Source organism: Phocoena sinus, chromosome 7 (assembly GCF_008692025.1).
Source record: "Phocoena sinus isolate mPhoSin1 chromosome 7, mPhoSin1.pri, whole genome shotgun sequence".
NCBI classification, from domain to species: Eukaryota; Metazoa; Chordata; class Mammalia; order Artiodactyla; family Phocoenidae; genus Phocoena; species Phocoena sinus.
This window is the reverse complement of record NC_045769.1, coordinates 79,700,633-79,714,784: the sequence shown is the minus strand read 5'-3', so window position 1 is coordinate 79,714,784 and position 14,152 is coordinate 79,700,633. Positions and strand designations below refer to the sequence as shown.

The 14,152-nt window shown below is 41.6% G+C and overlaps 1 protein-coding gene across 3 annotated transcripts in view; it reads right to left on the bottom strand.

Moving 5' to 3' along the window:
- The window catches only part of CACNB4 (calcium voltage-gated channel auxiliary subunit beta 4), a 275,561-nt gene that overhangs the window by 44,616 nt on the left and 216,793 nt on the right, over positions 1-14,152 (bottom strand). For 2 of the 3 annotated variants that reach the window (XM_032638265.1, XM_032638266.1), the window contains exons 4-5: positions 12,154-12,276; positions 5,208-5,338 (exon numbers count right to left, since the gene is read on the bottom strand). In XM_032638265.1, coding sequence (XP_032494156.1) covers positions 5,208-5,338; positions 12,154-12,276 — 254 coding nt within the window. Of the gene's footprint in view, positions 1-5,207; positions 5,339-12,153; positions 12,277-14,152 lie in introns of those variants that run through there. The other variant, XM_032638264.1, reaches the window with a different exon arrangement.

Sequence of the window (14,152 nt, the reverse complement as noted above, 5' to 3'; positions counted from 1 at the left end):
CTAACCTTACACCTAAAGGAACTAGAGAAAGAAGAACAAACAAAACCCAAAGTTAGTAGAAGGAAAGAAATCATAAAGATCAGAGCAGAAATAAATGAAATAGATACAAAGAAAACAATAGCAAAGATCAATAAAACTAAAAGCTGGTTCTTTGAGAAGATAAACAAAATTGATAACCCTTTAGCCTAAGTCATCAAGAAAAAGAGGGAGAGGACTCAAATCAATAAAATTAGAAATGAAAAAGGAGAAGTTACAATGGACACCACAGAAACACAAAGCATCCTAAGGGACTACTGCAAGCAACTCTATGCTAATAAAATGGACAACCTGGAAGAAATGGACAAATTCTTGGAAAGGTATCACCTTCCAAGACTGAACTGGGAAGAAATAGAAAATATGAACAGACCAATCACAAGTAATGAAATTGAAACTGTGATTAAAAATCTTCCAACAAATAGAAGTCCAGGACCAGATGGCTTCACAGGTGAATTCTATCAAACATTTAGAGAAGAGCTAACACCCACCCTTCTCAAACTCTTTCAAAAAACTGCAGAGGAATGAACACTCCCAAACTCATTCTATGAGGCCACCATCACCCTGATACCAAAACCAGACAAAGGTGTCTCAAAAAAAGTAAATTACAGACCAATATCACTGATGAACATAGATGCAAAAATCCTCAACAAAATACTAGCAAACAGAATCCATCAACACATTAAAAGGATCATACACCATGATCAAGTGGGATATATCCCAGGGATGCAAGGACTCTTCAATATATGCAAATCAATGTGATACATCATATTAACAAATTGAAGAAGAAAAACTATATGATCATCTCAATAGATACAGAAAAAGCTTTTGACAAAATTCAACACCATTTATGATATAAACTCTCCAGAAAGTAGGCACAGAAGGAACGTACCTCAACATAATAAAGGCCATATATGACAAACCCACAGCAAACATCATTCTCAATGGTGAAAAACTGAAAGCATTTCCTCTAAGATCAGAAACAAGACAAGGATGTCCACTCTCGCCACTACTATTCAACATAGTTTTGGAATTCCTAGCCACGGCAATCAGAGAAGAAAAAGAAATAAAAGGAATACAAATTGGAAAAGAAGAAGTAAAAGTTTCACTGTTTGCAGATGACATGATACTATACATAGAGAATCCTAAAGAGGCCACCAGAAAACTACTAGAGCTAATCAATGCATCTGGTAAAGTTGCAGGATACAAAATTAATGCACAGAAATCTCTTGCATTCCTATACACGAATGAAAGATCAGAAAGAGAAATTAAGGAAACAATCCCATTCACCATTGCAACAAAAAGAATAAAATACCTAGGAATAAACCTACCTAAGGAGGTAAAAGACCAGTACTCAGAAAACGGTAAGACACTGATGAAAGAAATCAAAGATGACACAAACAGATAGAGAGATATACCATGCTCTTGGATTGGAAGAATCGATATTGTGAAAATGACTATACTACCCAAAGCAATCTATGGATTCAATGCAATCCCTATCAAATTACCAATGGCATTTTTTACAGAACTAGAACAAGCAATCTAAAAATTTGTATGGAAACACAAAAGACCCCAAATAGCCAAAGCAATCTTGAGGGAAAAAAACAGAGCTGGAGGAATCAGACTCCCTGACTTCAGATTATACCACAAAGCTACAGTAATCAAGACAGTATGGTACTGGTACAAAAACAGAAATATAGATCAATGGAACAGGATAGAAAGCCCAGAGATAAACCCATGCACCTATGGTCAACTAATCTATGACAAAGGAGGCAAGGGTATACAATGGAGAAAGACAGCCTCTTCAATAAGTGGTGCTGGGAAAACTGGACAGCTACATGTAAAAGAATGAAATTAGAACACTCCCTAACACCATACACAAAAATAAACTCAAAATGGATTAAAGACCTAAATGTAAGACCAGACACTATAAAACTCCTAGGGGAAAACATAGGAAGAACACTCTTTGACATAAATCACAGCAAGATCTTTTTTGACCCACCTCCTAGAGTAATGGAAATAAAAACAAAAATAAACAAATGGAACCTAATGAAACTTAAACGTTTTTGCAAAGCAAAGGAAACTACAAACATGACGAAAAGACAACCCTCAGAATGAGAGAAAATATTTGCAAACGAATCAACGGACAAAGGATTAATCTCCAAAATATATAAACAGCTCATGCAGATCAATATTAAAAATACAAACAACCCAATCCAAAAATGGGCAGAAGACCTAAATAGACATTTCTCCCAAGAAGACATACAGATGGCCAAGAAGCACATGAAAAGCTGCTCAACATCACTAATTATTAGAGAAATGCAAATCAAAACTACAATGAGGTATCACTTCACACCAGTTAGAATGGGGATCATCAGAAAATCTACAAACAACAAATGCTGGAGAGGGTGTGGAGGAAAGGGAACCCTCTTGCACTGTTGCTGGGAATGTAAATTGATACAGCCACTATGGAGAACAGTATGGAGGTTCCTTAAAAACTAAAAATAGAATTACCACATGACTCAGCAATCCCACTACTGGGCATATACCCAGAGAAAACCATAGTTTGAAAAGACACATGCACCCCAATGTTCACTGCAGCACTATTTACAATAGCCAGGTCATGGAAGCAAACTAAATGCCTATTGACAGACAAATGGATATAGAAAATGTGGTACATATATACAATGGAATATTACTCAGCCATAAAAAGGAACGAAATTGGGTCATTTGTAGAGACGTGGATGGATCTAGAGACTGTCATACAGAGTGAAGTAAGTCAGAAAGAGAAAAACAAATATTGTATATTAATGTATATATGTGGAACATAGAAAAATCGTACAGATGAACCGGTTTGCAGGGCAGAAATAGAGACACAGATGTAGAGAACAAATGCATGGACACCAAGGGGGGGAAGTTGGTGGGGGGTGGTGGGATGAACTGGGAGATTGGGATTGACATATATACAGTAATATGTATAAAATAGATAACTAATAAGAACCTGCTGTATAAAAAAATAAATAAAATAAAATTCAAAGAAAAAAGAGACTCATTCCCCAGATTCCTTCGAAATAGAACTTGAGGGTACAAAGCTTTCTTTGGCCTTAATCCACTAAGTAATTCAAAACACACCAAGTCCTGCTATAGAGTACTTCAAGGATCTGCCCAAATGTTTTCTTTGACCTCCTTTCTCAGAGAAAGTGGGAAACTATCTAGGACCTGGAAATATTTTGCTAAAGTATGTCTCCTAATTATTCAATGCAGAAATGAGGCAAAAGAATCACTACTGGGAATGTTCTTGTGAACTGTCTTTTTAACCAACACTGGTCACTAGTACACTAGCTGGATGTCGCTCAAAACAAGCAGTAAGACCTGGAAGAAGCACTCCTTATGTGGGGAGCAGAATTAAGAACTGGCAGTAAGGATTTGGTCATGAGTAATATTATGGAATGGAATGGAAGCTCATTCGTATTGGTTCCTGCATGTGGCTTGGGAAGCTTCCCTGGAGCCCACCAGGGCCCTCAGGAGCCCACCTTCCCACTTCTCCAGTGTCCCTTCCTTCAGTGCTTAAGTATGGTCCCTAGAGTTAGGACAATCTGATTTCTCCTCCCGGCTTTGCCCATTACTAGTCGTGGGACCTTGGCACACCATATCATATCTTTGTGCCTGAGTTTCCCCATCTCTAGAAGGAGAAACTATACTTCACAGTTGGTATAAAGATAAAAGAAGATTATATCTTTGAGCTCTTGGTTTTACTCTTGTGCCTGTGGGCAAAGTAAGCCTTTAGTTCAGAAGTGTAAAATAATTTTATGGAATAATAATAGTAGAATAACTTTGGAAATGGTGATAATAATTCATTTATTATTTCATTCAAATATCTATTGAGTATTCACTGTCCTAGAAACTAGGAATACAACAGTGGGGGGAAAAACAAAATTCCTTCCCTTATACAGACAAATTCTAATGGGAAGTATCAGTATCAAACAGATGAATAGGTAAATATATAGTATTTCTGACAGTAATAAGTGCAACAGAGAAAACTGAGTCGGGAGAGAGACAGGAAGCAAGGGAAGAGAAGTGGATTCAACTTTAAATATGGTGGCAGGAAAGGGGTCATTGAAAAGGTGATATTTAACTAAGATCTGAAGCAGATGGAGTGATCCAGTGGAAAAGTGAAGAAAAGCGTCCAGTAAAAGGAAACAGCAATTACAAAGGTCCTGAGACAGGAACATGTGTTCCCACATGGAGCAGCATGAGAGACAAAAAGTCTAGAGAAGAAGTAATAAGAAGGATTAATCATTAATAATGTTATACGCATGATAATTAAAAGTGGGCTCACACTCTACTTTTGTGATCTCCTATCACTGTTTAAGAGGTTCCCATTATGACAAAGGCAAAAGGGCCCCTGAAGAACAGAGGAGTTTTTGAAACAGAAAAGGATCTAATAGAAAAAGGAGGTTGAGAGTTGAAAGAAAGAACTGCTTCTATTTTAGGACTTTCATAAAATGGTAACACACAGCAAATCAGTACTTCAATGTAGGCTCACAATATATGCAGGCTCAGTATGATTCTGATTTCTCCTCTCAGGCTTTGCTTGTATCCCTGGGACCTTTAAATACCTGCACTCTGAGATCTTTGTGGCTACTTCATGAGTTCACTAGAGGTTAATTCATCTGAAGCTGGACAGAGTCTTACCCCAAGTACCAAGTGATGGCAGCAGCCACAGAAAACCCTGGACAAAGTGCTACTAGTCCCGGAATGGTCTTGCATGTGCCATGGCATTCTGTGCCCACTTCAAAGAGAGTCTCTGAAAGTTAACCAAGAAGAGCCATGATGCCAGGTCAGGTCAGGCCCCCACTTACTGTACTGAGAAAGGATACCCTACACGACTCTCACAGAGGAAAGCTTAGGTTCCCAGGAGGGTTTGCTGAAGCCGCAGAAAACAGTCTCCACTGTGGAATTCGTGTTGATTCCAGGGGTGTCCAGGCTTCAGCACACAATGGAGAGAGTGAACTATGTGAAACCCCTTTGTGTCAATTTCAGAAACACCTTGCACATAGAGAAGTAGCTTTTACTTTGAAAGCATATATGTTTAACCTAATAAGCAAACTTGAAAATATCACCTAATTTTCCTACTTCCACCAAAAAACTTTAGAGAAAGGAAGGAGCCTTACCCTCCGTGAAAACGTCCTCTTTTTTGTTCTTGCTGAATCCGTATGTTCTCCAATCTAAGTGGACTTGGGATGAAGCCAATCTCACAGCCTTCTTTCACCAGCCTTCCTATCCACCAATCATTGTTATATTTCTGGAATGCAGGAATAAAACTGCTATCAACAGTAATTCACTGATCTTCACATTTATAAATCTCAGGGGACCAAAGGAATGAAACACTATATTATATAATATTATACTATATTACATATACAAACACTATTTATAGTATATTATACTATATTATATATATCTGGGGTGGAGAAGTCCATAGAAGAAACCAAACTTTTAATCTAAAGGCCCAGAGAGTAAACACTTTAGGGTCTGCAGGCCATATGGTCTCTGCTGCAACTACTGTAATCTGCTATTATGGTGTGGAAGCAGCCACAGTCAATACGTAAACAAGTAAGCACGGATGTGCTTCAACAAATTTTTTCTTTCCAAAAAAGGCAGCAGGCTGGTTTCAGCCTGTGAGCCACAGTTTGCCAATCCCTGGGCAAAAGTCAGGTCTTAACATTTGGATTCTTTTGGTCCTTGTCAAGAAGCTCTAGCCAATTCTTAAGGAATAGATTTTACATGGATAAATATGCACCAACGTAACTGGAACTCTGGAAGACAGGATAGACAAGCCTAAGACAAAATACACTGAATAGTCTGGTTTTTGTCGAAAGCTTTGAGGTAAAAATTCCACCATACTATCTGTATTCTACTCTCTCTGGGGAAAAATTATAATCTTCCAAATACAGGTTTGCAAATCAAGGTCCATCTTACTACCCGAAGAAAAACAAGCCTACTCTTACAAAGGCTAAGCATATTATACATAAGTGGAATTTTTGAAATAATCTCCAAATGGCCTGAAGCCCAACAGGAATGAAGGAATTTCCATTTAAATAAAGTTCCATGACACATAAACTTGGGAAACAAACCCACACAAAGGCTTCAGCCAATATGGGGTGAACATGGTCCTATGTGATGGGCCAGCAAAACTGCATTTGTAATGATAGATTTGCTGGATCCTAGGACAGGAGGCATATTTAATCCAAGCTACCTGCCTCAAGGGAAGGTTTCTGCTAGGTGATTTCTAGAAAGCAGATATTAGTCCTACTGTTTACATCCTCCAGAGATAATTCCAAAAACTTCCTTTTGTGTCCTTAACAGTGTTGGGCAAGGTAACTCTCTCTCTTTGATCCAGAAACCATTTAGTTTTTTCGAAATGTAACTCTCTATGGTATATTTTGCTTAGCTCAGAGAACAGTAGAATTTATATGTATATGACATTGACACGTTGTGAAGGAGGAATGGATGATTCTGTTGAATCATCGCAGCATGAAATTCCAGGTAACTGAGTAATTCTGAGTAACAGCTTCACACTCAAAAGCAAAAAGATATGATTTAGAGATTTGGCCTTTGTTATGCACACAGCTCCTACACAAGGCCCGCATGGCATGCAGTCTGAGCCTGCATTGAAGAAAAGAGTTGACCTAATATAAAATCTTGAACAATCTAGGTCTCAGTTTCTTCCATCTTTCCATCGTTTATTTCAGGATAACAGGCCTGAAATACCAGGCCCATTTATTTTGGAATTAACAAAAGGCAACGGGACCCTTTCAGAATGCTTGGTGCACAGACCTGGAATTTAAATTTTACTGTGGTAGGGGCAAAACACACAATGAGTCATCGTTTCCTAGGGCTTAAGTTACTTCCGGAAATCAAGTTAGCCCACCAGAACACTAACTTACTAAGTCTTATCCAAATAACCTTAAGGGGTTTCTGAAGTAGTTAACACAACTTCCCAAGATGTTTTACCTTAGTTCTAAGAAACAGTGAGAATCTGACTTAACATTAATGAAAGTTCTTTGAGCCAATTTGGGGAAAGCTGCGTTGTATGTTCAAAAGCTTATTAAATAGCCCGTCCTTTGGTATATATGTGATAAGGAGAGCTGTAGCTTTTCTCTGCATTGAAGCTTTTCGTTACTGAGGCAGTACTTTTAACAGAGCATATACCAAATGGCCTTCTAGGTGATGGATGAGAGGAAAGGCTACAACTCGATTATAGAAATATGTTCCTTTGTGTTGATATTCTGGGAGCACATGCCAGCTCTCTGGCAAGGTCACCTTAGTGTTCCAATCCTTCTCATTTCCCTAAAACGATGAGCACTTTCTCTTTCTAAGATGTTTCCTTATCTGCGACCTCAAGGTCTGAAAACACGTGGCTCAAATCCACATAGGATTACCAACTCAATACCATACATCAAACTGCCAGACAAGAGAAAGTCACTGATGAAGGAGCACATACTTCAAAAAAGCAACCCACTGGACAAATGGAAAAGATTGATGGGATGGAGGAAAGCAATAAAATATAGCAAGGTGGGGATAAGGGTGTGAGTAGTGTGCATGGAATATGTGAAAACTTCTCTTACCATTTAAAGTGCTGCTTCTCCTTGGAAACGATGGGTATGAGCAGCTAAGGAATACTGTTTGGTCATTTTTGATGGGAATGGTGAGACAAAGTCAACGTAACCATTCAGATGTCAGGGTACATGTTTCAGGTAAAGAGTCCTTGTCTTCGAGGCAGATATGGATATCCCCACCACGTACACGATTGAGAAAGCAGAAGCCATCAACTCTGTGCTTCCTCAGCTTCTTATAACCAAGGCTCTGAGCTGTGTGTGCCTGCACTCATCTTTTTCCTGCATGTTATAATGAATTAGTGTTCCCCTTCGTATCAGAGGTCTGTCTCTCCTCTCGGGGTCTGGATCCCACGCTTCCTGACTACCAAAAACTTGACTCCTTTGCCCATCTCTCCTTTCCCATCAATCTCTCCCTCTCTCTCTCTGGTGGTTAATAGCAGCATGTACTGGTGCTCTGATAGCTCCCATCTTGAAAGGAAAGCTCTTTGGACTTCATACGCTCTTCAGTCTACTGCCCGGTCAGTGTCAACTCCCTTGAAAGCACCGTCTGTGCTTGCTAAATATACTTCCTAACTCCCCTTCTCTCCTCATTACACTCCATCCAGCTTCTGTCTCTCTGTCTCCATAACTCCAGACAATGGTCCCAGTGACTTCGTTGCTACTGACCACTTTGCCAACCCGACATCCATTCCTTTCTCCTTGTCTTAGGTGACACGTCGCAACACTGGCCACAGCTGGTTGCTGCCTCCTTTTGGATATGCTCTTCTCTCTTGATGTCCATGCCTTGCTCTGTCCTGATTTTCCTCCCAAATCTCATGTTTCTCCTTTTCCGTAATTGTTGAATCTTTTCATGCACCGCACTTTTGCAGGATGGAATTCCTTTGAGTTTGATCTAGGGCTGTTTTCTCTCCTCCCTCTCCTCTCTCTTTAGGTGACTTCTGTCATTACCTCAGCTTTAAATGCCACCTGGATAAACTAATGATCCAAACTTATTTCTTTGGCCCAACCCCGTCCTCTGAGCTCCAAATTCTTACATCTAACTTCCTCCTTCATATCTCCTTTGAGATGTCTACTCCCTAACCTCCCTTCCCATCTGTCCTCACTCCACCCTGGTCAACTCCATCCTAGTTGCTCAATTCATAAAGCTTGATTTCCTTGATCATCTTGGATTTCTCCCTCAATCTTAGTTCCTACATGTAGTCCATCAGCAGCACAGATCATTGAACTTCCACAATATATGTCAAAGGTGTCTACTTCTTTCCATCTCACTGACACCAGGCCAGCTCAGTCCCATTATCTCTCATCTAAAATGGTTCTAACAGTCTCCCTGATTCCGTACTTATCCCACTCCAATCCACTGTCTCTACAACAATCAGAATAGCCTTCAAATAATAAATTCATCCCACTCCTCTGCTTTTAAAGTCTTCAGTGCCATCTTATTATACTTAGAATAAAATATGAAGTCTTGCCGTCACCTTAAGGTCCTACTTGACCTGTGCCCTGCTTACTTCTACAACTCTGTTTCCTGCTACTGGCTCACTGCGTTCCAGGCATATGACCTTCTTCCAGTTGATTGATTGTGCCAACTTATTTTGTCCTACCACAGGGCCTTTACACATGCTGTTTCCTCTCCCTAGAAGGTTTCTTCTTTCTTCTTTTTTTTTTTTTTAAGGCTGGCTACCCTGCTTAATGGTCACATACTCAGAAAGGCTTCTCTGATCACCCCTATATTTAAAAGTATATAACCTCCTCATCCCTATATTTTAAGATTCCCAGCATCCAGTTCATTTTTTACACAAAGCATTCACAATTTGTAATGATTTATTTTTTCATTATCTGTCTCCCCACTAGAATTTAAGTCCATGAGGGAAGGTACTCTGTCTTTGTTTACAGCTGTCAGACAACATCTGTCAGACAATATCTGCCAACATTAGCACACACTAAATGCTCAAGAACTATATCTTGAATGGAACAAAGGAACAAATGTAGAATTCCACCCAGTTCACATGGGCACAATGCAAAGACAGTGAGACATCTGTAGACACATCAGTGTTTGACCTACTTGCTATCATATAGTTAAAAAATTTTTAAATGTACATGTTTTGGTGTCATTAATGCTATTGTAGAATGCAGAGTTTTGAAAGACAGTGATTTTCAAATTGTTATATATTAACTGTGCACATCTTGTTTTGGGCCAGAGGGTAAGTGCTGGTGTCTCAGTGACATTAAGTGACAGGTTTATGTTGATCACATTCCTCAGGCTCCTCAGGGTCGGGTTTCACTTTATTGTTCCACCCTTACACTCTCCTTTTTCTTTTTTCAAAATGTTTTTTAATTAGTAAACTTTATTTTTAAGAGCAGTTCTAGGTTCATAGCAGAATTGTGGGAAAAGTACAGAGAGTTCCCATATACCCCTGCCTCCACACATGCATAACCTCCCCCACTATCAACATCCCACACTAGAGTGGTACATTTGTTACAACGATGAACCTACAATGACGCATCATTCTCACCCAGAGTCATGTTGTACCTTCTACGGGTTTTGACAAATGTGTAATGACATGTATCCACCATTATATATCCACTCTCTGTTTTCTAAGATCCAATTTCTAACGGCTCCTTTCCAGCAGAGCCAATGGAGACTATCAAGTAGGAATGTCCTCCGATGTATGCCTCCAGCCCCACTGGAAAATCCTGTGCAGAACAGGGAAGTTCAAGGAAGGCAAGACTTTCCTCCTGACTCGGCCTACTTTTTGTGCCAATATTCCGGATGCTGTCTCCTTCCCTCTACTCCAGCCCCTCATTCTATCAGTTAGGTCTTTTCCTTCCCATATATATCACTGGGTTCAACATCTCAGCATGGAAAACATATATAAATCTTTCCCATCCTAAAAAAACAAAAAAAAGCAAATAAACTTTTAAAAACACTCCCTCAACTCTATTCTGCCTTCTCCTGGGTAAAACCTGTCCTTTTCAACTCAAAGCACTTAGGAAGAGCAAACTGCAACTCCTCTCCTCTGGCCTCCACATTATGTGGGGAGAGGCCCATTGAGTAACTCCATGGGAGGTTCCCAGTGCCCCAGACACAGTGCACCTAACAGCAAATTTATAATCACATCACCCCTGTCACAAATCTTCTCCCCTCTCAGCCTTCTTTATTTTGATAGCTGACACCACCCTCTGCCCTTTCAGGTGAGCTAGAAAAACTGCCCTCCATCCTTCATTTCTCTTCATCTCACTTTCTCCACTATCCCCCCCCGCCCCCGCCACCATGTGAAATCTTCCAATCTGGTCTATTTGCCTCTTAACTCTCTCTCCAAGCTGCTCCCTCTTTCTATCATCTCTGCTTCAGCCACTGTCTAGACTTACCATGTCTCCCCAGCCTCTGCAATACTCCCTCGACCATCAGAGTCACCATGCTAAGATACGAGGCTGGTCACATCCATCCTTTATTTAAAATTCCTCTCCAGCCCACTGCCTGGTGATCGAGTCCAGCCTCCTTGCCATGGCCTACGAGATCCTTTCTCATCTGGCCCCTGCCTCTCTGATGTGGCCCATCCCCTGTACCACTCCCCGCTTACCGCCCTCCAGCGGTGCTGTGCTCATTGCCCCTGGCTGTCCCTTCCACCTGAAACTGCCACCCCTCACCCCAGCCTGAACTCAGGCTTCACCACTTCTGAAGAGCTTTCCAGCCCCCCACCCTCCTCCTCCTGAGCCGGATGGTCCCTCCTGCTCTTTCTTTGGGCTCCCACAACACCCATTCAATTTTACTGTAACAGAACTTCTCAACCCATGCAGAAACTATGCACTAGTCTGTCTCCCCCACCAGACTCTGAGCTCCCTGGCCGAGGGGACAGTGGACCTTCAGCTCTGATCCCCAAATGCCCAGCACAATGTCTGACATAAAGGAGGATTTCAATACACCCAGGTTGAGTAAATGAAAGTTTCTGATGTCACTATTCCATCTTTCAAGATGCGAGGCCTCAAGTGCTCAATCCCTCAAGGTTTCTATTTCCCAAAGTCCTCTGCCCTTCTCTTAACTTTAACAATTTAATTATTATACTCTGTAGTGTTGGTTTGGCGGTCAAGGTCCACGGGACAATAATCCAGATGTTTATAATTACAACATCCCTTGTAAATGGTGCCTTCTGGGTAGGAGCCATGCCACCGAACTCACATTTCCCTAAATTGGATCCATTGATCTATGTCAATGGATCTACCATGGTAGGTGATTAAAAGGTGACCAGAGGACCACAGGTCTATCCTAAATCGATCCTCTGATGATTGTGATTCAATGTTTTAAATGTGTGATAATGTAAGCAATGATCTCAGGCTTCCAAATCTCGCTGAGAAGGAATGGATTTGGAAGGCTTAGCCAATTAAATGAGGTAACACATTGGCAGCTCCTCAGGGCTTCTCTCCATTTAGTTTGGCTCAGAGCTGATTCCTGGCCTTGGCCTTGTAGCAGGTTAGGGGATACAGAGTGCCGTACATTTACCTCTTTAATGTGTAGAAAGTCCTTGGCGTCAAAGGAGATGGCCGTGCTTGGAACAGGCACATCCTCATCCAAGGCACCACAGTAGCTCACATTCGTCTTCACAGCAAATGCTACAGGTTTGGACTGGGAACAGAACCATGGAATAAGGATGGAGGGAGGAAGACAGAAGAGGATTTTTCACACTGAAATGTAGAACCAGATAATGGATAGTACCAGGCAGTAAGGGAAATCACTTTCCAAAGAGGGATCTCAACTGGGTTCTACATTTCCAGGCAGCAGTGAGAAATCTGCAGAAAGGGCTCTGAAGAGGATTCAGTCCTATCAGCCCGACCATGTTCCCCCTCCTGTCGTACTTTCCAACATCCCAAAGAATCGTGCCCTAAAATTTGGGGGGAAGGGATGGAAAGGCGGGAGGGGCAGTCTGCTTTGGCCTCTAGTCATAAAACTCATGTTTATTATTTTAAATGGTAACAGAGGCCTCCACCTTGGCATACAGGAAATGTGTGCTGGGTCTTAAATAAAAAGGTGGTGGAGGGTTAAAATAAATATTTTTGAAATAGCCTTAGGCCTGAAAACCTGCAGGATCCCACTTAATAGAATACCTTGTCCTGCCAGGGAAAAGAAAGCCCAGGTCCGAGTAGACAGGAAGGGCGGAGCTGCTCACTCATCACCTTCTCCCTAGCTAACAAAAGCTGCTTCTGAAACTTTTCTTAGACAGATTCCTCCGCAGCAAAGTGCTCTCGGGCTGGTGCAGCTTGGCAGAGGTTAAGTAAGCCACCAGCCTAAGCTAACAGCGCTGTTGCTGACATTTGGGTGACCACAATAGCCACAAAATAGACTCTGAGAGAAACCTAAAACAAAATTTAGCCACAAGTAAGAACACCAGTTTCCAGCAATCCCGGGCTGCTCTGTTATGGGCTCATTTATTCGTGCTGGGACCATGCCTGGGAGCAACAGCACTGAGGCAGGATCCGAGTTAGAGTCTCACTGATGTCCTTTCCCAGGTGCTGCTCCAACACCCTTCCGCCAACCAGCACAGGTAGCACGGGTGTGGAAGCAAAGGAAGACACCTTGTGAACCTGCCTCATCCTCCTCTTCCCGCTCTTTTAAACATTTTACTGTAAAAATAGAAAAGGGGGGCTTCCCTGGTGGCGCAGTGGTTGAGAGTCTGCCTGCCAATGCAGGGGACACGGGTTCGTGCCCTGGTCCGGGAGGATCCCACATGCTGCGGAGCGGCTGGGCCCGTGAGCCATGGCCGCTGGGCCTGCGCGTCCGGAGCCTGTGCTCCGCAACGGGAGAGGCCACGACAGTGAGAGGCCCGCGTACCGCAAAGAAATAAAAATTAAAAAAATAAATAAGTAAGTAAATAAGTAAATAAATAAAATAAAAATAGAAAAGGGAAGGAGTTCACTTTATCTGAGCTTCCTTTTTTTTCTCCTAAAAATTAGAAAGACTAGATCAATATGCTTTAGGAGTCTATCGTGAAGGGCAAAGGAGGAGAGGCTGACCAGGAACATGTTATATCTGTTACTGTGCATAAAATTTCATTTGACAAAAGGGGTCTGTACTTAAAAAAAAAAAAAAGTCTGAAAGACATAGCATGGGAGATCTCTAGTGACTCAGTTCTAACATTCAAAAATGCAATTTGTTCTTTGTTGCCTCCTATGGGCAGGGATTCCTATGGGGGCCCCTCCCTGTGGAATATCTGAAGGTCTCTTGCGGCAAAGCCTTTCATTGCTCATTTTTGCTGAAATGCTAATCGTTGTTCAAAGCTCTGAACGGTGAACTTGAGGTGGGAGATTGACACCAAGAGGGAAGAACAGAGACACCAACAGGGAGACCCACTGACCAGTTATGCACGTGTGGCCTGCATGAAAGCTGCTGTCTTGGAGAACGGGGCAAGCACGCTGGTTCCTTGGGAGGCCCTCTAACGACAGTGGGAGGGGCAAGCTGGATATGGGGCACAATCGCTAAGTTAGAAGATGACCAAGAATTTTCA